This window comes from Falco punctatus, assembly GCF_963210335.1.
Source record: "Falco punctatus genome assembly, chromosome: 2".
NCBI lineage: Eukaryota > Metazoa > Chordata > Aves > Falconiformes > Falconidae > Falco > Falco punctatus.
In genome coordinates, this window is record NC_137581.1 from 18,136,698 (window position 1) to 18,159,839 (window position 23,142).

At 42.2% G+C, this 23,142-nt stretch overlaps 1 protein-coding gene across 4 annotated transcripts in view; it reads right to left on the bottom strand.

Moving 5' to 3' along the window:
• Positions 1–1,954: 1,954 nt before the first annotated feature.
• Positions 1,955–23,142, bottom strand: part of SLC35F2 (solute carrier family 35 member F2) — a 32,281-nt gene continuing 11,093 nt past the window's right edge. Inside the window, exons 1-8 of one of the 4 annotated variants that reach the window (XM_080377204.1) lie at positions 18,979–23,123; positions 16,647–16,822; positions 15,993–16,120; positions 10,650–10,809; positions 8,835–8,991; positions 7,992–8,044; positions 7,168–7,322; positions 1,955–3,305 (exon numbers count right to left, since the gene is read on the bottom strand). In XM_080377204.1, coding sequence (XP_080233330.1) covers positions 3,087–3,305; positions 7,168–7,322; positions 7,992–8,044; positions 8,835–8,991; positions 10,650–10,809; positions 15,993–16,120; positions 16,647–16,791 — 1,017 coding nt within the window. In that variant the 5' untranslated portion in view covers positions 16,792–16,822; positions 18,979–23,123 and the 3' untranslated portion in view covers positions 1,955–3,086. Of the gene's footprint in view, positions 4,613–7,167; positions 7,323–7,991; positions 8,045–8,834; positions 8,992–10,649; positions 10,810–15,992; positions 16,121–16,646; positions 16,823–18,978; positions 23,124–23,142 lie in introns of those variants that run through there. The other 3 variants (XR_013926328.1, XM_080377202.1, XM_080377203.1) reach the window with 3 other exon arrangements.

Consider the following 23,142-nt stretch of genomic DNA (forward strand, 5'->3'; position numbering starts at 1 on the left):
GGTTCATGCAATAATCACCTACAAGAAGATCCAAGGAGTGATCCATTTCCTTTCACAATCCCTCAAAAATGTAACCCCTAAATAATGTATCTACAAATTCTCAGAAAACATTGCCAAGGTTAAACTATTTCTTAACACATAATAAAGATCTAATCCTTACTTTAATTCAGATCCGTAAGGCGGGATAAGTGCCATTCCTCAAGTCTGGACAGCCATAGCATTTTCTGCCCCAAACAGGCAGCAGCTAATGGTTATCTAATTCAGCAAGATTATTGCCCAATCAAAGCAATGTTGTAGATTAACATTTCAACCAGGTGCACTTTTTACTTTTTGACACAGTAAAGCTTCTAAGTTCTCCTGACATTTTCCAATACGCGCTTTGCCATTTAATTCCCTACTCATTTGAAATGAGTGAGGCAACCCCACCACAACTCCGCAATGAGGAAAGACCAGCAAGTTGGGTCATAAACGTCCCAAACAGGCACATGTGATTTCTACCTCTCACACAGAAATCTCACTAAAAAGTGTTTTGGGTTAGGTAATTTCTCTGAAGGGAGCTGCAAAACCACCCCTAATGTCCTTCCTGCGAGCGGCGCAGGGGCAGGCTCCACTCCAGATGCTGAGCAGTATAGGCAAGGGAGGCATGGCCCCACAGTGGGACCTGCCGGGGGAACGTGGCAGCTGGAGGGACCCTGGAAGAAAGCAAAGGATTCCCCATTTTTAGAACAACGGGACTCAGTGCCACCTTCATCAATAAACAGGATTTCCCCAAAACTTCCTACTTGCGTCATCGGTTTCCCCCCCAAGCAGCCTCAACTTACGGGTAGGAGCCAGAGGATGGCTTCTCTTTTTAGCTGTTTCTTTCATTTGCTCACTGACTCGGGTCCCCGCCTTTGGCATTGGTTCTGCCCCTTGCAAACACCTTTTGGGCTGTCACCTGTTCCCTTGTCCAGGCACAGGTCACCACTGCAGATGCCTCAACCCACTAGGTCCACCCCAATGCACTCACTGTAAGAGCTTGTGTTACTTGGTACTAATGGAAAACCTCCACAGTCATCCCTGGGGGGGAAAGCTGCCATGTCCCCTCCTGTTCACACCAGCACTACGGGACACCAGCCAAGCACCACCCTCTGGTGGAGGTGCTACATTAGCAAGCTGGTGGGCCAAGTGTCCTCTTCTATTCCTTGCTTTGGCACAAAGGAAAAACCTTCACCTGCTTTTCTCTTGATGGGAACTGTTAGAAGGGATGCCATGAACTTAGGAGCTAACTTTACCTTTTCCATTTGCCAAGGTAATGCTTTCACCTGCTGATGCCAGCCTTTGATTGACCACACTTTCCATCATGCTTCTAACTCCAGCTGCTGCCTCATGCTTTCTCTTTGTTGCACAGCAATTCACAGTGGCCATCCGTGCAAAGTGCCCTGCGATTTTTCCTGAGGCGCATAAACTGAGACCAATTTTCATGAAGGCACACCAAAGCACTTTCCCAACACACAGCTGTTTTAGCAACCACCACAGAGATGCTGAAATGCCACACCGTGACCACAGAAAGAACATACTGCAGGTTGGGCCACAAGCTTCATCTGGGATTCATCTCATCCAGTTTTAGCTGTGTAAAGGTTAAGCATTTAAAGTAATCCAGATGGCCCTGTGTGGTCATCAAGGAAGCATTAAGTGTCTCAACCATAGGCTGTGGTGCTATTTCAGAGGTCCCAGGGCATCTCATCTGGCCTCCACAATCTGCTCCACATCACAGGTTTCCTCTAGAACGTGGGTCCTATCCGCCAGCCCCTAGAGATGCCAGACTCCACAGGATGTCTCCATTGACATCAAAGCAACATGATTCATGTCATATTTACTATTTACAGCAAAGTTCAACCATTTGATCAGTAAAATTAATATCATTTTGAGCAATAAAGAAATTGTAGCTTAAAAAAAAACAAACCAAGAGCCTTCAGCTGCTGAAAACTTTATTTTTTATTACTTCATACACCTGAGCTAAGAAGGCTTGTACAAAATAAGATCCCAGTATGGTTTTACTACTGTTAAAACTGCAGCCTCATATTTTTTAATCATTTACTGTAAATATGAAGAGGGGGAGGACAACTGAATCTACTGAAAGCACTTAGTGTTTTGGAGATTATGTCACTACTGTTGCAATGAGGAATGGCTAAGATGCTTCAATTATTTTAAGAAATGTCAATTTTATTCAAATCTTTCTGCAGAAATGTGTCCTGTTTCTGGGAGAAATTTACTGAGATGTGAACTACAGTTCAAACCCTTTTGCTGTCTCATCCAGGAAAAAAAAATTCACTTCCTACCAAACAGAGCAAGGGCCTGACTTTGTCTCCTCCACCTAGTGGGAATGCACCAAACAACAGGACACTGCAGAGAAAAAGAAGGCATTATAAAAAGTTATATTTTAAAAACATATTTAAACTTCCCTTACTAGCAAAACTCAAAATAAAATACTTGTAGCAGCCCCAGCTGCAACAGAGTGCAGAATATGAAGACAAACATACGGGTGGAATGTAAGAAGCAAACCTTCCAGTGGAGGAATGAAGTCCACCAGCACGTGGAAGGTGTCTGTATGCAATATGGCTTGCAGAACTAGATCCTGGGAGAAACTGAGTGGCTTTTGCAAGATGCTGTTTGAGGGTATTCAGCACAGAGGTGTGGGAACCACGAAGCCTTCAGCATCTTACAGATTCAGGTCCCTAATGCAATATAAAACATATTTGCTCCACTTAGTGACCTGGGAGCTTGCTTTGACTTATCTTTTCCCCCACACATTTGCTGTTAAGTTAATTAAGCATTTAAAAATAACAGTCTCTCACTTTCCAGAGACTTCACATAAATATTACTCTGTCTTCTACAGGCCAGATTTTCTGCAAGGGTAAATCAATACAGTTTCACTGATTGAGGATCTGGCCTTAAAAGTCTATCCAGTGCATTAAAACCAGCGCAGCATGACATATGCCTTGGCAGTAGAACAATTCTCCAGATTAATATTTGAGGGAAATTTGGCAGTTTAAAAAAAAAAAAAAAAAAAAAAAAAAGCTCTATTTTGAAATGCTGCCATTTCTTTAATCAGTGTTAACCACCACAGTTTCTCCTCTTGTGAACTGTACAGTCACAGCCAGAGTTTCATTGTCGTTCTCCTCAAGCTTTAGTGCAGCGTTGTCCAAGCCGGTGCTGCTGGGCTGTGGCAAGGCAGTGGGTTCTGCTGTCCGAGTTGGAGTAGAGCAATACAAGATGAAGCCCACCATGATGATAACAAAGGACAGGATATAAAGACCTGAAAACTGGCAGAGGAAAGAATAAACTTATTAAGTCTTGTCTGATGTAAAAACATGTCAATGCTGCCCTGTTTTAAGAATGTGAAAGCTATCCTTCCTTTTAAAAATTATTTTAATTAATATTATCAGCGTGACCTGTATTCAAGTCTGAAAATCAAAATTCAACAGCTCCACTCACTGATAGACTCAAGCTGTTGACTGGCTTTCTTCGCAGCTCATCCTCAACACTGTTGGACAGGGAGTTTCCTTAGGTCTACATAGAAGAATCTTAACAGAGAACAAATGGCCATAAACATGGTGATACTGAAGGACAGTTGTTTACATACATGAATGTTGAAACACTGCACCCCTAAGAATTTTGCTTCAGCACAGCCAAATATGACAGGTCCTAACAAGAGATGACTCTCTCCATTCTACTGCAGGTCACCAGAGCAGATGGTTCTTTGCACAGCTCTCAGCCATCTGCAGGGCTAGATAAACATTACTGGACCAAAACTGGTTTGCTCTCTACACCCAGAAGTCCTTGAAGAGAGGGAGACTGGGGCTCCTTTTACAGGACTGGCGTTTGTGCTCTGTTAAGAGTGGTGTGAGGCAAGGGTATGAACTGCTTAGGCACATCAGACATTTGATTGACTATCATTCACTTCCCTGTTAAAAGTCCAACAATTGCCAAGATTCATCCACCTTGACAGAAAAATAAATGCTTACCTCATAACACCAAATTCAATAATACAAAGTGTTCAAGTTATCCACAGCCAGGAACACTTTTTCATCAGATTTGTTAAAATCCTCTGTATTGCCTTTGCCAAACCACACTGATTAAACAGTAGGATGAAGGACTTAGTGCATCCTACATCACAATGTCAATATTCCCCAGCCTCCTTTTTTAGCTTCCTTAGATGTGCTTGAAAAGCATGTTCTAGTTTATCAAGCAGCAGAGCTGGATGAAATGAATGGTAGGACCTGGAGGGTGGACTCTGATCCAAAAGAGACTGAGGCATCTACAATTAAGGCATTGCAATTCCTAGCTGGCAGTCACTTGGCTTAGAAACCCTTGCACACCACCACGCAAAAGGAAAAGCAGACTGAAACACAGTGGCCTTGTATAAGTGCCCCCTCTCCTCACCTTGCTGGCTGTTTGCCTGGAGGAGCCTGGACTCGTGTTCACTCTGCACAGGAGGAAGCACCAGGATCTGAAGATGTCCTGATGGAGGCGGCAGCAGCGTCTGTGGTCCCTGACTGACCCATTCCCATCAAATGGGCAGAGCTTGGGTCTGGATCAAGGCACCTGCATGACTTCTCCAGAATGCAACCTAAGGCCAGGAGTGAACATGTGCTTGTATGCAAGGACATGTGGCTCAGGCGAGACTGGACAGTCGCAGTAACTGCCAGACTCCCTCTTGCAGTACGTACAAGACAGCAGGTGTCTCTGATCCTCTAAGAACCAATTCCTCCATGAGCAGATACACAGTCACCAAGCCAGGATGCCAAAGCTGTTGCAGCGTAGCAGTCATCCAAGGCCTTCCTATGTGTCTGCAGCTATGGACGCAGGTGAACCTTAACCATGCTGCTCCAACAGGCCTATGCTCTCTTTATTTTTGGTTTTGGGGAAGGCTCAGCAGCCTTCCCCTGGTTTCTTTCTTTTTTTTTTTTTTTTTTTTTTTTGTTTCAAATACCGCAGCAACTTCAATGCTTCAAACACCAATTTCAGTTGTACCTGTGCAGCTTATATCCCCATACTATCAAGCCTGAAGACTGCTTTAAACGTTACTGGAGGACTGTAACTCCATCTAGCGTCTGTATCTGCAGATTTCCACTGGAGCTTATATAACAAAGCATTTGAAGACCTTTTTTAACATCTCTTGAGGGATTACAGGGATCTATACAATGAACTCATTAGGAACAAGCACAGCAAGATTCATTATGGAGTAAAAGCAAAAAAAAGAGCTCATCAAAACAGGCACGCAAAATTCACATTTCACCTTAGACATGGTTGGGGCTGAAAAGTTGAGTGCATAAGCAAAACACTGGGCACAAGTCAAAACCTCATAAATTCCTGGGCCTGGTCTGTGCTGTAGCTGCTGCACCTTTGTGCTGCTTCTGTGTCAGAGCAGGCTCAGACCGCAGCAATGCTGAGCTCTCCATGGCTTGTTCCATTCTACAGCCTAGCCAAGCCAAGCCCACAGTGGCTTGCTGTGAAATATCATCTGGTAATGGGGAATACAGAGCTATTCCTTTCATTTTTGTTTGTAGATTCCTGAGTCCAGGGTGCTTTTCAATCCAGGAAATGTCCTGTCTGGTTTCTTTGCCCCATAGGTAAAGAAACTATACAGCTAGCTTGGCAATAAGATTTTCTGCTGCTAAGTGTTACGTTAAAAGCGGCATCAAAATCAGGCTCCCTCAATTCTTGGTTCCTAAGCTAGCTCAGATCCTCAGATTACTGAAGATGCAGCAGCATCATTACTCCCCTTTTTACCACTTCATTGTTTCTAACCACAGATGCAAGTTCCTATTTTAATAAGTACTTGAAATTCACCCCTAATACAACCCCAAAGTCTTCTCCAATTCATTTTTCCTTTTTGCTAAAGAATACCCTGCAGCTAGCAATTATGAGATGATCTGCTCTGAGAAAAACCTCACCCCAAAATAAATTAAAAATCCTGAGGGATAGAAGTTTATTATATTCCTTCCAAAGTTCTTACTTACCTCTTCCTCTTTACTATGATGAATATAAATTCATAATCATTTCTTGAGTTAAGCTACCTGGATGCCAAAATGCATGTTTGGAAGTGACTTAGAAAGTATTTTTTAAATTTTTAGCATGGTTCACTTCCTACATTCATTTTTAATGGATGCTTTGTAGCTTGGAGTGAATTTTGGAACTCAAAACAGTGAGGAAAGCTGAGCTAAGAGGCTCTTGAAAAGGAAAATCTAGCTGCTGGCAGACCCTACCATTACCAGACCTCTGTGCTGTAAAATAAATTGGCCTTCACTTTCAGAAACAAATCTGACCTAAAAGCTACTGGCTGTCCATAATGCTGAAGAGAAAGCAACCACATGGAATAATACAAATTAATTTTTTAAGTGAAATTCACAAGCTTCTCACTAAGCCCTTCCAGTCACCAAGCAACCGACTCAATTACTGCAACTGCTGTAACGAGTTACGTTCCCACAAATGATTCTGGATCAAAAGTGTAAGGTGGCATGAAATCTTTTTAGCACTATCATTTAGCTTGAACAGGCACTACCAAAAATATTTTAGAGCACAATCAAAGTAACTGCCTTTCAGACAGCATACAAAATAATGTATCTATCTGCATTTTTTTCAGTTCCTTTAGTCTCTCCTTAGCCGTAGCGCTGAGAAAGCTTGATTCTTATCCCAAGATATTCTTAATGAACAGATAAAACTTCTAAAAGAAAATACGAATTTCCGGAAATCAAGCCAAACTGTTCCCTTCTCAGCCACCAAATGCCTTTCAGGACAGGGAAATTCAAACCTGCACTTTGGACTCTTGGAGAGATGAACCAAATCTAAGACGGTTCCACACAGGGCTTACAGCAAGGACTCTTACCATTTGAACACCTCAGGAAATTACTTGCTGTCTCCTAAAATTAACTCTTAACGTATTCCATCGAGCGTGAAATTGTTTGAAAGACACTATCTGCTTAATGTGGCAATGCTATGTAATTAACTAAGTATGATTCCTCTTGATTGGCATCTGCCAACAACAAACAATACAAGGTGAAGAAATGTACAATTGAAGAAGTGCAAATAATTGCTCAGGGGCTTTTAAGAACATTATGCTTTATTTCTAATTTTAGAGTAAAAACGTAACTGAAATTGTAGTGGAAGAATGAAAGTACTTACCTTATACAAAAAGAGGAAAAGTCCAAAAAACAAGCTGTAGAGATCCGCAGTCAGAATACCCAGGTTGACCGAGGTTGCGCTGGTAACTTTAATCACTACTGGCATGAAGCTATACAGCCCAAACATACACAGGGCAAACACTGTGAACAGCAATGCTGTAAAACAAGATGACAATTTACTCCTAAGGCACAGAACATTGATTTTAAAGAACACTGATATTCTTCAGATGCCTTAAAACTACGTATTTTATTTTTTAGGAGAAAGTCTCCTAAAAGATATGGAAACATAAATTCAAGAAAAACATGGAAGAAATATTTCTTTCCCAAGACTCCCCTGTACTGCAAAAATTACTGTATCTATACAAGAAAGTTCTCGTTCTTTCCTAGTTAGCATAACAGCTGACTGAAGAAAGTTAGAGCCACATTTCTTAACAACGTACAGTTCTGTTGAGGTCAAAATGTGTCACAAAATCCATTTTTCCAGTATTTCATTTAGGAAGGACAACAGAAAAATGTTCTTGTGAAGTTCCGACACCAAACATGTCTGTAATTAAACAGGTTAATTTTTACTTATTTCAATTTATTTTGAAAAATTATTTCATATTATACATAAAATGCAAAACCTGAGCTCAAAAGTTTTAATGTTCAATCCTGCGAACCCTGTCTCTTTGCTGAGCTGCAAAGTTTGCAGAAAATAAATTTGTGACAATACGAATATGGCTTAATATCCAGAGAAAGAAAATGAAAATCCCAGCATTCAAAGTCTGAATGATTATAATTTTCCAGTATTCTGTAAAAATGCACATCATTTTGTCATACACATACCAATTTTCCAGTTCCATTGAATTCTCATTATCTCCCTATGTTCCACAATGGCTCTAGAGTTAGAGAAAAGATATAATACAGTAAAAAAGAAAAAAAGAATCATATTCAAGTAGAGAATTTAATTACCAAAATATGTAAGAAATATTTTGATTTATAATCCCTTATTTTTTTGTTTGAAAATTTATTGAATGACCCTAACTCCAACATCTAACAAGCATGAACACAGACTTGAAAATTAAAAGGCCTGAAAGTCAAAAGCACTTTTATTTAATTCTTACGCCTTCTTCCCAGGCTTTTTCATCCTTCAGAGATTCAGTTTTATTTCATATACTATTTGAGAGGAAATAATTAACTATAATGATGAGAAACAAGGAACATAAAATTCAGACACACTTAAGTGCATGTGGTCTGTTACCCTAATGTGGTTGATACATGGCTTCATTTTAAACTGAAGTTTAATATGGAAGACCTCCTGCTATGATTATCTACTAAATTTTTCTACAGATAAAATCCATTAAGAAATACATTCTTGTGAACAGTCCTCAGCATACTGAGCATCCTCATGAAGATCAACAAAATCAAAAATACAGCCAAGTATCATATGTGTTCAATTGCAGGATTTCAGCTTTAGGATTGCTGTCGTAAGAGTAGTGCATATAAAAAGGATATAAAACGGATGCTGACAAGCAAACAAAAATGAAATTCAAGTGGAAGGACTCCCATATAGGCCAAATGCAGAGGAATTAATTATGAAGAATTAATTTAATAACAACATAATTTCACAGAAGACAATCATCTGTAGAATATTCTTAATTAGTTTTAAAATAAATATTAGATCCTTACAGCTGTAGACCGCTGATAATAGTCCCAAACAAGCCCACCATTCCTAGAAACTCCACTCTGCTCAGATTTTTCACAATGTATTCCTCACTCACATTAGAAATGGCATACAAAGAAGCACCAAGAAGCACTAAGACATCTCCAATCACCACGTCACTACCTGTACAGAAATATTAATCCACAATAAGGGTAATGCTGCAAACACTTTTTAACTTTCCTTAAAAAGACAAGCAAATTTATCTCTAACATCTCTTCCTAGTGCCTCCCAGGGTAAGGGGAAAGGAAACATCTCCTGTGTGTGCAGACCAATGCCTTGGTGTTCGAGCACAGTCTCTGCTACTTGCTCACCCTGCAGTCTGAAATGAACTAAACCTGGTATTTAAACCCTATCCTGACCAAGCCACTGCTGTATAGTCTGGTCCAATCCTTAGGCACTGTAGGGAGTTGAGAAAATTCCTGGTTACAGATGCTCTCTGCCCTTCTGAATATTGACCCCATTTTTGCAGTAAGGCCTGATTCAAGTCTTGCTAAAATCAGTCTATCGATTTCAGCGGGACTTGAACTCAGCTTCAGGTGAATCACAGGGGTCTTAAGTGGGCACTGCAGAGGGGTGGTATCATGTGTTCTGCTGCAATTTATTTATACTGTGCAAATGGGACTGCCTATGATACAATCACTTGTCAAGTAAATGCCATTATGCATCAGCTAAATAGCAAAAGGATCGCTGTTGTTTAAATCCTTGAATTGATTTAAGGTTTCCTTCCCTGAGCCAGCCGGCAATCACTAAGAAAATACGTCTGAAATATGAAGGTAAGCAATAGTAAGGATACTCAGGTCAGCAAATAAAGCACACTGTCTTACAGCCTCAGGGAAATAAGACTTCTGCTTCACGACTGAGATACTTGTACCACATAGCATTAAAGCTAAACCTCAGATTGTCTTGGTGTCTTGCCTATAGTAAGGCCCCAAAATAACACCGACCAGGCTTAGCTCTATGCTGCCTGCTGAAGGCAATGCCCAGAAATTTACCTTGCCTCATACTCTCTGACTGTGAAAATTCAAAATTCTTATTCAGAATAAAATCGCTGTGATATGGGTTGATTTAGGCACCTGCCATAGAGAAGACAAGACCTGCCCTTATCTACACCTGGCTGGATCCTGGTCCCCAGAGCCCAGCCTCCCTCCTGGAGATCCCAGGAATCCCAGCATCCTACCCACATCTCCTCCTGCTCTCCCATAGTAAGCCCCTGCTTTCCAGGCTGTGACCTGTGGGCCTTGGGGATACAAGAACCGTTTCTGTTGGGTCTGCCAAAGATAACTCAGAGAAGTCGGCTGCTGCTGAGTAACCTTTTATTTGCTATTTGTGCTCATAAACTGCAAATCAGAGAAGTCTGGCTGCCAGCAGGCTTGTACCATGTAAGCAATGCAGGGTTTGCAGGGAGAAGCAGCATCTTTTATTAGACCATCTCAGATTATTAGTAAAAGTGAACAAGCTTTCAAGAATGAGGCCCTTCATCAGGTCTGATGAACAGCAGCAAAATTTAAGCTTAACACAACTGTTTCTCTTTTAAGGTAGAAAAAAAATAATCCAGACCTACAAGCAAAGAAATTCCACAGCTCCCTATAAAACCAGTGTCTCCGCAGCCACCATCTTCTCAAAGGACAAGAAATACAAATAGCAGTGTGCCTTCTCCTCTTCTCTTTTAAAATAAAACTATATCCACCCCCCCTGCATTTGCTCTTCTTTCTCCTTTACAAATTAGCCCACCGTGGGAGCCATCTCTCTGCTCTCCCCCCCCACAATAAAGGACTCCTTACCTTCGCTGTCCTGCCGCCCTGCCAAAATGTCTGCACCCACCATTGTTCCTACACCCAGCAAACAGACGGCAACAGCAAGAAAATGAATCAGCCTGTATCTTGCACGGAGAATGAACCATGACAAAGCCATCAGCACAGGAATCCCAAAACAGTCCAGCAGCTGTGTGTACAGAGAAATGGTTTGAATTAGAAACCCACTCCAAATCTCGACTGCACTGCCCTGAAAGCAAATGTACAGGCTCTTACTTTCCGTTCCTATCAGATGTTAACGAAAGTCACAAAGCAACCCCAGTGGATTCGTTTGAAAGAGTGGTCACACTCACATTTTACCATTAAAAGCATTTTGCAGGTGAAGGAGGAGCTGGGGTGGGGGTCCGCTCCCTCCTGGTAGGAAGGCACTGATCTAGAAACTCTTGTAATGATGGATCTAATCAATCTCACAGCTTCACAAATAAATGCTAGGATGTTGCTCTGAAACCACATTGCTCCACGTGACGCCAATACAAGGAGGTGGTTCATTTACATTTCCTTTTTCCCCCAGCAGGTTCTGTCTTTTCACTCCTCCTCAAATCTGTAATAAGAATTTAGGGCTCCATGCACACAAAGCAAAAATGTGGAACTATTGAAGGGTACAAGTAATGTGATTTTACACTGAAGTGACTAGAACAAGAATCTGACTCCGCAGTTTTGGTTTTGATTCCTCCCCCTCCCCCAACTGGATCCTAATAAAAAAAAAGTAGTACATGTGCTGGAAGCCATGTGCAAAATTGGTAGCAGGAAGATAGGAAGGGAAGAACAGCTTTCCTAAAGTCACCTTCCAATGTTCCAGCTTCCCACAAAAGCATGTACAAGCCACCAACACATTTTCATTACTCTGTAGAACTGACTGTCAATCAGTCAGAAGCAGGTAACCCACTCTAACTCATCCATGCCCCAGCAGCAGAGAAGCACAGGTGGAGTTCCAAAGCACTTCAGATGTGTTTGCAGACACTCCCCCAGGCAGACTGAACAGCTATGGTTCAGGGATGTCTGCGCTCCATGATAAGCACTGACACTGAATTTTCTTTCCCTTCTTTATCATCTCCTCCCTTTATGTTCCTAAAATCCTACGTATCTTTGCCTTGCTGTTAAGATCCACCCATCTGCTACCCATTCTCCTTTACTACAGCAAGTATCCAGACTTAGCTGTGTACTTAATACAGAAAAACATGCTGCAGCATAAGATGGGCATAGTGTTCTAGAAGAATGAAATAATACCAAGAACATAGAGCTAATCATAACTGGTTTAATATTTAGTTCAACAAAATTATTTTTTTCTGAAATCGTCTGGAGGAAAAAAAAAAAAAGGTGCATTTTCTTGACCTGCCTCAGTAGAATGCCATGAAACTATATAAGGGAACAGCCTATATAAGGGAACACGTAGTCAGCCTTCCAAAGACTACTCACAAAGTACTCTCAAATGTCATTCCTTAAAACTTGGCCTCTTGAAGGCCCTACAAAGTACTTGGTCCAGGTCAATAGGACTGGGGCATAATCATTACAATCAAGAGCCCTTAGTCCTCAATGCTCATTGCCAGCCTCTGCCTAAGTGCACCACTGCAGGCTTCTTCTGTGCCGACTTCCATTAGTTCAGCCATCGTCCCCAAGGGTTTTGACCAAAGTCGTAAGACTTTCATGCTACGTCCGGTTTTACTAGTTCACAACTACATAAGACTTCAGTCTTACAAGCATGGCATTAAGGGCAGTGTTACTACAGATTAAACCCTAACAGTGCCTTTACTTGTCTTTGCTCCTTGGATTGCGTCCAGCTTGTCCAGTTTGTAAAGTCTGTTTGTAAAGTGCAGAAGCACTTGTCTAGGCTGTATTATGAGACATTACAACCACACAAGTCCTAATATGTGATACCACATATTTCAATACAACTTTGCTTTACTGAAAAATACCATGCTCTGAGTTTCTATCTAGTCATAGGCCATTTCCTCTACCTTACCTTTAGTCTAGGCTCAAGAAAAACCTAACGCTTCCTGAAAATGTAACCGTTTTGACTAGTATCAAGCAACAGGAAATATTACAAACATTAAAAAGCAAACTTTTTACCCCCTTGGTAGTAGACATCACTTCTACTAGTAAGCAAGCTTTCACTTCCCTGTTAATGAAGGTTTTACCATACAGCCTTCCAACCTCTAAGCAGCTTTGCAACCCAAAGAGTGGAAGAAAACCCTTTCAAAAAAATTTCTTAATTAGCATGTAAGGGAGTAGTACATAATGAGCCAGAAGCTCTTTCAGTAACACCAGATGGGGAATTGCTGCATCCACGCCAATAACATACTGTAGAGCTACAGCATCCTGGTTAGAGGGATGGTTAGAGTAGGTTCATCACCAGCCGATGAAGAACACACCCTGGTAATCTGTTCCAGGGGACAATTACCCTCAATTACAGACAGAAGAAATCTGATTTCCAGCTACTGGTATCTTGCCTTCCCTCCATCTACTATGTTACAGAACTCTTCTGTACAGGATCAAGTTCAAAGAGGTGCAAAGCAGATGTAACATCACAATAAATTGTGTCAATTAAACCATTTACAAGAGTAGTATGTATTTATTCAGGTTTTATGACATAAACAGCAGTATTGCAGTAATGATAGCTTTTGCCAGTTAGAGCCTCAGCAAACTCATCTTATTTATTCTAGCCTGAATTTTCACAAGGGAAAAAACAACCTGGTGATTTGATTTAAAAATGTTTTCACTCAAGCCAGGCTTTGGCCACAATTTATAGGAGGTTTTAAAGGTAGGGCAAATAAATTATTAAACGATGTTTTAATACAAGGTTAATAAATTATCATAGACTGTTGGAGGTCATTGGTTTGCTTATAATTGCCAGCTCCAGACAGCTTTGTGAGCAAAAAAGCTTCACAGCTCATCCTGTTCATTTCCCCACAAGGCTCCCTTAGGGCAGCCTCCAGCTGAGCCCCAGGGGCTCATCCTGTGTTTTCTCCTGTTGAGGTTAACACTCTTCCATCAGCTGATATTCTGTCAATAGATGCCTATAAAATACTCCACTCAAATTACCTACAGAGCAAATACTAATTGTGCCCAATAACATGTTAACAACATGAAACCACAGCTAGGCTGCTTGGATTTTGCTATGAAATATGTGGTCAAACAGCAGCACAGTCAAGTCCTGCCACAAGTCAGAAGGACACCAGCAGCAAGAAGTCTCACTGGCATTGCCTCAGCCGCAGCCAAACAGGAAGAGTTCAGTTGTGGACCAACGTATTTTTACTTACAAAGAAATGAGAGCTGCCATCCCAACATCCCCAGTATCTCCTTAAAAAAATCTCCCAACCCCATCCATTCAGTGCTGGTATTTTATAACTAAAGGAAAATTAGCTCTGCTTTTGTGTACATGTGTGAGAAAATACATGGAAGTTCCTTGCTGAGCTCAGAGAGCTTTGAAGATCGGTTTCATAGGACGGAGCTGAAGCTCCAGTAAGCCAGCATTTTAACAGTGATTACCCTGTATTCAGGAAGGTGCCATACACTCCTGCACTGCTTCCATGCTCCCTGGGCACCCGCTCACAGCCAGTACTGCAGACGGGCCATCAGGCTGGGTGCTCTGAACAACAGTTTCTGATGTAGCTGCAGAAATGCTTGCTACTGACAGACAGCAAATGCCTTGTACTAGAGCAAATCACAGGCTTTTTTTTGTCCCGTGTCTCATTACTGACAACAGTGAGAAACTGGTGCCTTCAGAGAATGTGCAAGAAACAGCGCAACAGGCAGTTCCAACAAATCCGCAGTTACCGAACTGACACAAAGCAGCATCAGTCTGAAAGTTACCACATGGGAAAAAGGGTCAAGCAAATGCCTGAGCTTGGCAACTGGACAGGACAACCTGCTCTATCTATTCCTTCTTAAAGTCTCTATGAAAGCAATCATGGGAATAGCTTTACCACTTCTGAGAACTTGGATCAAAGTCCTGGCTTTTTCAGCTGTAAAGTACATTATCAAACAGTGTCAATTATGAGCTTAACTTGATCTTGAGACTGAAACATGTCACTTAAAGCTTTGACTTCTTAGGCATTATTTTTATGGAAATTAGAGGCTTAATGATTCATAACACAAGTATGAAGTGGAAATGTGGTATTCCAACAGGCACATGTTACTGGTCTTTAGTAACAACGAAAAGTTACTGCAGCCTGCTAAAGGGAGCCCCAACCACAGGAGTTTATTGCTTTACAGTAATTCTTTTAAATATTAACCCTTGTTAGTCTGACTCTGTAAAACACTGACATCTAAACACTCCTTTCCAACTAACAGCCAATTCTGTATGGTACTTTTTTTTTTTTTTTTCCAGTGAGTCCATGACCCCAGCCACAGATCCACCACTGGTAAGAGCTGGCACAGGCTGGCAACAGCCCCAGACACACTTCCTCCACCTCCTCCTTCTCGCTTCTGCACCGGCCTCTCCCTTGTTCTAGCAGCAGCTGTGGAGCCACACAGTGAGCTCACTTGGGCCTGACACAGCTTGCCAATAGCCCGGCAAGTGGCAGGGTTTACTCTGACTTTGCTCAAACTGTCCTGGGACAGTTTGCTCAAGGGATTTGGCTATGTAAGCTCAGAGGCATGCAGTTGGGAGGCCGGAGGAAGGCACTAACTCTTCCAGCAGCTTGTCTGCGTAGGGTGACAACGAAACCCCAGCTTTAGCCCTCCTGCCTGTAGAACTATTTCAGAACACAAGATTTTTCCTAGCGCAGCAACACAGCACCAAGCACCAGCACTGCAGAGGATGTCTACTGTCAATTCAGGAGCCCAACACACTGAGTTCCCTTCCATCTGTTCCAGAAAGGGGCCTGAACTGAACTGCCACATCCAAAAGCCATAGGGCTGGTCCCTCACTGCGTGGTCAGCAACACTAGTATGTCTTCACATGTGGGGTTAGATCTCAAAACATCTCCCACAGCTTCTAGGACTAGGCAAGAGATCTACCTTGCTCTTGTCAGCAACATCCTGTGCAGAGTGTTATCTGGTCATAAATTTTTATTTTGTGTCTGGAGAAAAACCTGAGTGGCTGTCAACAAACTCTTAGAAGTGCTTTCTATCAAAATAATTACACTTCAACTTCAGGAACTGGCACTAAGCAATACCGGCCAATTTTCTCTGCTTCCTGGAAATGTTATTCATGATGCAGGATGCTCTTCCTTGTACTGCAGAGAAAAAATAGATACTGGAAAGTTTTTTCAGGCTTAAATAGCTTTCATGTCTGTCCTATGAATCTAATTTCAGAAACTAGTCCAAGACTGTAATAAAAACAACAGTTCAAAAAGAGAGATGGGTCCTTACCTGCACGCTTGTGAGGGTCGTGTATTGGTAGGCTTTTACAATCATGTAATTGGCTTCAACATCAGCCAGTCCCAAAAAAATATACTTCCACCACCTCTGTTTCAAAATTTGCCAAAGACTGTCACTGCCTGTTTAGAAGAAAGCAGCAATCAATACGCATTTCTTTCCAATCAAATGTTGCACAGGGATCTTGCCTTTTAAAAGCATAAATAATACTGAGATGTTCAATTTCAGTTGCCCCTCCTTAAGAAAGATACAATAACAGCAAAATGCAGCCTGAAAGTAGACAATGCAAATAATGAAAAGCACAGAAATTCTTCCACGAGGAAAAAACCCACAAGAGTAAATTGGAGGAATATTAAATAGCCTTTGGTAAAGAAGCTTGCTACAACAAAGCCTATTTTCCCTCATACAACATAGGACTTGAAACCAAAGAGTCTGTAATTTTAAACAGATATGAATTCAAATAAAATTAAATGCTCATGTAACCTGTGAAATTAATTTTCATGTGTTATCACAAAGCAGAAATTTCAGCAGGAACTTTAAAAAAAACAGGACAACTATAGACTTCTTTAGTTTCAAAATATGAAAGGAAAATGTAGAAGAGGAAAAAAAAATTATGAACCAGAATCTCCCATCCCATATTTCACATACCAGTCCTAAATGCCAGCATTGTTGTATAAACTAGAAGCAGCAAAGAATAGTTGATAAAACTTTGAAACATTGGAGTATTCACTTGGTATTGTTCTGCTAGGTACTGGCTTGTAACAGCAGTCCCACAGATAAACAAGGAGAGCATCTGGCCGAGAATTATCGTTTTCAAAATATGCCTGTGAATATAAAAGACAACACAGTAAGCTTAGAGTTAAACATTCAAGATTTTTAAAAAAATTGATAGTTCTACAGGGAAAATGCCATTTTTTAGACTGACACTTTACTCTTTTTCTACTCCCTATCAATGTTGTTTGATTTACTGGTAAGCAGGTGTTTGTCTACCCAGAAGATACAGTCTAACCTCGTAACAGCCATATAAGAAGTCAGGCCAGTTCAAATCACCACTGATGGAGACTGTGATAATTTGCCAGGATCCTCAAGCAGCTCACTTGGGCAGGCTCAAACCCATGGCACGAACTATTCTCATCAAGAGAGGCCACATGCCTGAATTAAACCCTTCGTCCTCCACAGAATCCCATTCTGACTCTGCTCAATAGAAATCTGCAATACGGAGATAAGGCACAAGTGCCTTCAGGCTCTTCCAAGACCTGAGCCTTTGAAAGTGAACTGAGACCCTAAGTTGAGCAGTGCTAACGAAAACAAAAACATTAAGCATGGAATCACAGAGCAGCCCAGGTCGGAAGGACCTCAAAGATCACCTGGGTCCAACCTTTCACAGGAAAGGAAGCCTCGGTGAGATTATCTAGCACCTTGTCCAGTCACATCTTGAAAACCTCCAGCGATGACAACTCGACCACATCTTTGAGGTTGTTCCAGTGACTGATTGTTCTCACCATAAAAAAAATCATTTCTTAAAGTAAGAATTGTTATAATTAATACTTATTGTGGATTCTTTCTGCTATATTCAATCATGTCCTGCTGTAATTGAGGAAGGAGTTAAGAACACATTTTGGCCACAGATCATGTCAGCATTTAGAACTCCTTTGGAGTCCAATCCACAGCCAAGGAGGGAAAAAAAAAAAAAAAAAAAAGCTCACGCTCTTGGAGTAGCTGTACTTCACCTAATACAGAGTGAACTATTCCAGATGCTCCTGGGCAAACAGGAGTACGCACAGATTGCTGTGTGTCTTTTGGCTTGCTGTTATTTCCTGACAGTGGAGCTGTGCAGATTTGTACCACCCCAGCCTCTACTGCATACTCACAGTACATAGCGACAGGGGCTCAGTGCTGTGCTGTCTGTACAGCTCGGCAAAGTTCACATGGAATTTGTTTACTCTTCAGGCTTTAGTGCGAGACCGTCTGCACAACTGATTTATTTGTTCCTACTCAAAGTAATCAAGCAAGGGAAGAAAGCAACCCATGAGGCTTCTGCACCTACCTTGTGCCCACATTGCTGCCCGATGATTTCTGGCAGGGCACCCGCATGCCAGGCACACCACCCGACAGCAACACTGGCTGTTGTCCCCAAGGTGGGTGACTTTAATGTAATAAATACCAGCTCACCCAGCTACGCTGTGCAATCCAGCTGCCAGCCACAAGGAGGGTGCGTTCAGGGGTGCTAAAGCCAACTACAAGCGTAGTCATATGGGATGAGCGAGACACCTTTGCATGGATCCTAATTCAGCTGCATGAATCTCTTTTCAGTGCAGCCTGACACCAAAGCTCTTCTGACATTCAAAATGCTGCTAGGCACATTTTTCTCTCCAAGTCTACTGTGATGAGACAGCAAATCCCTGCAAAGTCCAGCCATGCTGCACTTCCAAGAGATTCAAGCCTCACATTTTGCTACAGCTTGCCTTGCCAATCCCAGCAACAATGCACATTCACGTTATTAAGCACTCACATATCACATGACAACTTTGTAAGGTCCTATCCAGCCTTGTGTGAATAACGGGTGTGTGAAAAAATGAACATTCTCATTTTTAGCATTTTGAATGTTGAAGTAAGCAACAGAGACCATGTTTCAGCTAGAAATCTATCACAGCTACTTTACAGCAGAACATTAACCATAAACAGTGCTATAAAATACATTCATGTATTTTTTGAGATACATATATATATGTATTTGTACACAAAAAAAAGACAATAAACCTTTAAAGCTACATCACTTCGATTGGATTTCTTTTTATTCTGGTCAAAGATTTGATTTTGCTATTTGGCAAACAAATCAGCAATCATCATGACACGTTCTGGCTAATAACTCTGGCTGATGCAGAAATGTCTTTTTATGTTCATCTAAAGAATTAATTTAATCAGGTGCCACCAAGAAGAACGTAACATAGGTTAGCTAAAATTTCAGGGATGAGACTACCTCTTCTCTCAAGCAGGCATGGGGTTCCAGCTCGCCCATTGCCATCCCTGTGAACTCTGGCTGCTTTGCCAGGAGGTCAGGCAACAGAAGACTCACTGGAATTTCCAGGAAGAAATAACACGGTGAATACCACATGGAAAATGTAGTTTCAGGCATTTAAAATAAATACATCCATACTTTTTATTATTTAAACAGAATTTCTTGCTCCAAAGTAGCAGAAAATATTTCATCATACCCCTAAGACCAGGAAGCACAGAGCAAGCCTTTAGCAATTTACTGGACTAAACTCACCCTGTGCTTGGACTAGCTGGGAAAAGGGTGCAGCAATGGGGCCAAAGCTGGGCAAAACTGCTGCAACTTTACTGGACTAAAGCTGTGAAGCCTGCGTAGGCCACAAAATAAATTGTGCTCTGCAATACACTACCAGGAGAGGTTAAAGCTGCCTTGGCTAGCAGAAGCTCTGCTCTCCTGGATGCAAATTCCCCTTCACCCTCCCCCTAGGCAGTGCCAGAGAGAGAGGCAGAAGCACAGGCAATACTACCTCGTTTAACACAGACTGCTGCGGGACAAGGTTTTGAACATTTTCCTCCAGGATATGATACGCAAGGGGTAGCTTTGCTTCTCCTGAACTACAGCACCCTCTCCATAGCAGAGGCCCGTACTCTACATGCACAGTGTTTGGCAAACTGATAGCGACCATGTTCCAGTAAGGTGGCAAAAGTGTTTTGCAGAGTCTGCTGCCATTCAAATTTTCTAACAATTGATCAGCTTCAACCATTATTTATTAAAAACCAGGAAAGACCTGGTTGCCCTCTTGCAGTGGAATAACTCCACCAAGCTAATCCTCAGCTTTTCTAATAACTACACTTTTCCAGTTTAAAGTACCTCAGGAATTATCTCCTTGTGGTTTTGCATATGGGAAGAGATGCAGGTCCAGAATCTACCAGACTGTTTGCTTAGGGGTTACTGCACCAGTAATCACTGCTATTTAGTTAATGTATGTCTCAGCAGTCCTACAGAATTTATTTCTACAGTACTGAAGGGCATCTGACAAGGCAAGCAGGCTTCATCCTGCCTCAATCCCTTCTTTATTTTCCCTCTTATTTTAATTGAGGGATTTTTTTCTTCCCTGAACAGATTCAAAACGTTAAGATCACAGGAACCATATAAAGATATTACTCACCGACAGTGGAAGGCTGCCCTCAAAAAATGAATCCCAACACACAACATTTCTGGCAGCCTTCTCATCTGCACGTAAAATTACAGCCTCTTGCCCTAACTCCCCCTTCCAACACCAGGTGCAAGTCTCAGCAGGCAGCTGCAATGGTTTCCCCTCACACCATTTGCCAAGGTATCAAAATAAATTTCTTCACGTTGCATGTTCCCAGCACGATGCACTGGGCTCGATGCAGCAAGACAGTGGCTTGAACAGAGTAAGATGACCCTCATTAAACGTGGGTTCAGCAGCCTTATTATTTCAGTGCCCACTAAATTCCTACAGCAAATTTAAAAAAGCATTTGACCTGCTGTAAAACTTGAGAGCAAACTTTAAATCCTACTGGTTTCATTTTGCATGCAATTTGTTATAGGAGAAATGCTTCAAAGATATGAGTTTCCATTCATTCCAGTATTGGCGTGGGTATTGATTACTATGATTTTCATATTAATAATTTATCATTTTAAAAATATATTAATTATTAAATTTTCCATGCCAGAACTTGATCCTCTCTGCTTTTTTTTTTAATGCATTGGTAAGGACTAAACCACTCTGGACTCTCAGATGACGCAAGGTAAGTGGTCTGAAATGGCCTTTTATAGTTTGGGGGCTTTTTGTTATTTTTTTTACTGCTTGGTACTTGGCTACTAAGTACTTCTCTCCCTTCAGCCACCATGCCTTAGATACCTGCATCTATGGCTATGAGAAAGCTAGGAGTCATTCTAGGGATTTTTAGAACATGACAGTTTGACACAAACTGGTCTAAAGCTAACACTGAACAACGTACGGCTCTTGACAAGATAAAGTCAGGCTGGCTTTCTCTGGCTCTGTGAGAAATGCAAAAAAATACCCCGAGATATGAAAATAAAATCAGAGTCCGTATCTGAGGAAGTAATAGAAAAAAATCTTATAAGCCCACAGTTAACAATTTTATAGGCTGTTTAACAAATCCTATAATTTTAATGTGATTTGTTTCATGAAAATAAATACAGCTTTTCAAAAATTAAATGTATTTACACCACCAGTTAAACACAGACAAAGCCTGGCAAGGCTCTTCATGTAGACAGTTTACTTGCACAGCTTTAACTACTGAACTCTTCCTGATTTGGGGTGCGGGGGGAGACCATTTCATTTGAATTATTTCACATTTTCTTGGGAGTAGTTAAAAGGAAAATGCAGGGACAGACTGAAGCCATATTCCAACATGATTAGCAGATAACTTAGGACAGGAAAAAGTATTTTTAAGAACTACATTTTCAGAAGTTAATATTTCATTGTTCTGCTTTGAAATGGAAATCAATTTAATCTGTAAAAGGTAAGAAACAGATAAGACAGACTTGTTTAGTTTCAAGAAGCAGAAAGCGTACTTTCTACTGGTTTCACTAAAAAAAAATAATCTGTTATTACATACAAGTATTAAACCTTCCTATGACTCAGAAAGGCCTCTAACAAAACTGAAGTGGCTGAGCTTCCAGCCACCTGGGAAAAACAAAGAAAAAAATATCAGCTCAGCATCTCAGACACCACCTCACACAAGTCAGTGAGGGTTCTTCATTTCCTTACAAGTACCATCAATAGACTCCCTTAGTGTAGCCCTCTGGCAACATTTTGGCAAAACTGCCAGCACAGGTGAGGTTACTGAACAGTTCCACACGTTCCTAACTTGTCTTTTTGGGCATTCCTGACAGGCAGGAGGACTGAAGAAGAGAAAAAATCTTATAACCAAAAGGCAGCCTTTGATCTGCAGAACCAGGCTCTGCTTGGCCAGCACACAACTCCACGCAGCCCAGTCGCCAGGCTCCAGCTTCTGAGCAGCAGGCCAGCCAGCGTCTCGTATTTGTCAGCCAAGGATATCTGATGCAATAGTTATTAAAGACCAAATCTAGAGCCCCAAAAAAGTCTTTTGAGCATGGATTTTTTTGGTTTTTTTTTTTCCTAGATGGAAACTGATGGTCGGAGTGAATGGCAGCTCTTGCAGGCTGGAAGCCAGAGGAGGTAGTTCTGCTCTCATGAAAGGCAGCACTTTCCAAGTACCAGCTTTGGGACACCATGCAACACCTGCACATCTTGGCAGATTTTTTTCCCTCGAGTTTTCCATGTGCTCACATTTTAAGTGATACACTTGAACAGGTCTCTCTCCTAAACTGACTCAAGGATGGAAGGAAAGGGGATATTGGTCTTTCCGGACTCCAAACCTCCTCACCTCTACTATTTTGTTCTGTTATCTTTTCTGCCCCTCACGACTTTTATCAACATCACTGCGAAGAACAAGAGTACAGAATAGATAAAAAGTTCAGAAAAACAGCGAATAGCTGAAAGCACAGAAAAAACAGGAAAACAGAAAAACAGTAAGCCAGAATTACTAAAAAAAAAAAAAACAAAAAAAAACCAAACCTCAAGAGCATTTGCGAATATGCGAGATTACACACACAGTTCAACAAAACCAAACACATGGCACCCTAACTCTAGGCTTCAGCTGAAGGGCCTGTCCCGGCGCTCGCAGCGCAGCGCAGCGCTGGCAGGGGCCGCCCGGCTGTGTGCCGCAGCAGCCCGGCCGCCCAGCCCCGCTCCGGCAGCCCACCCCAGCGGCCACGGCCCTCCCGGCTGCCGCCGCATCCCGGCCGGGGCACGGCCTCGGGAGCTCCCCGAAGGATCCGGGGCTCGCTCAGCCCCGCGGCCCGCTCCCTGCTGGCCCCCCGCGGCGGCGCTGGCCCCGGGCCCGGCGCCACACGGCTTCTCCCGCCGGCACAGATAAGCCACCGCATCCCTGGCCGCGATACCGGCCAACGCGCCCAGCGCGGACAGATCGCATCCCCCCTCCTTCCCTCCCTTCCTCCCTCCAGCGGGGAGCGACCCCGGCCGGGAGTGGGACCCCCGCCGCCAGGCCGGCGCTGCCCCGCTCCACTTAGAGGCTGGCGGGGCGCGGGGGGCCGCGGCCGGGGACTCAC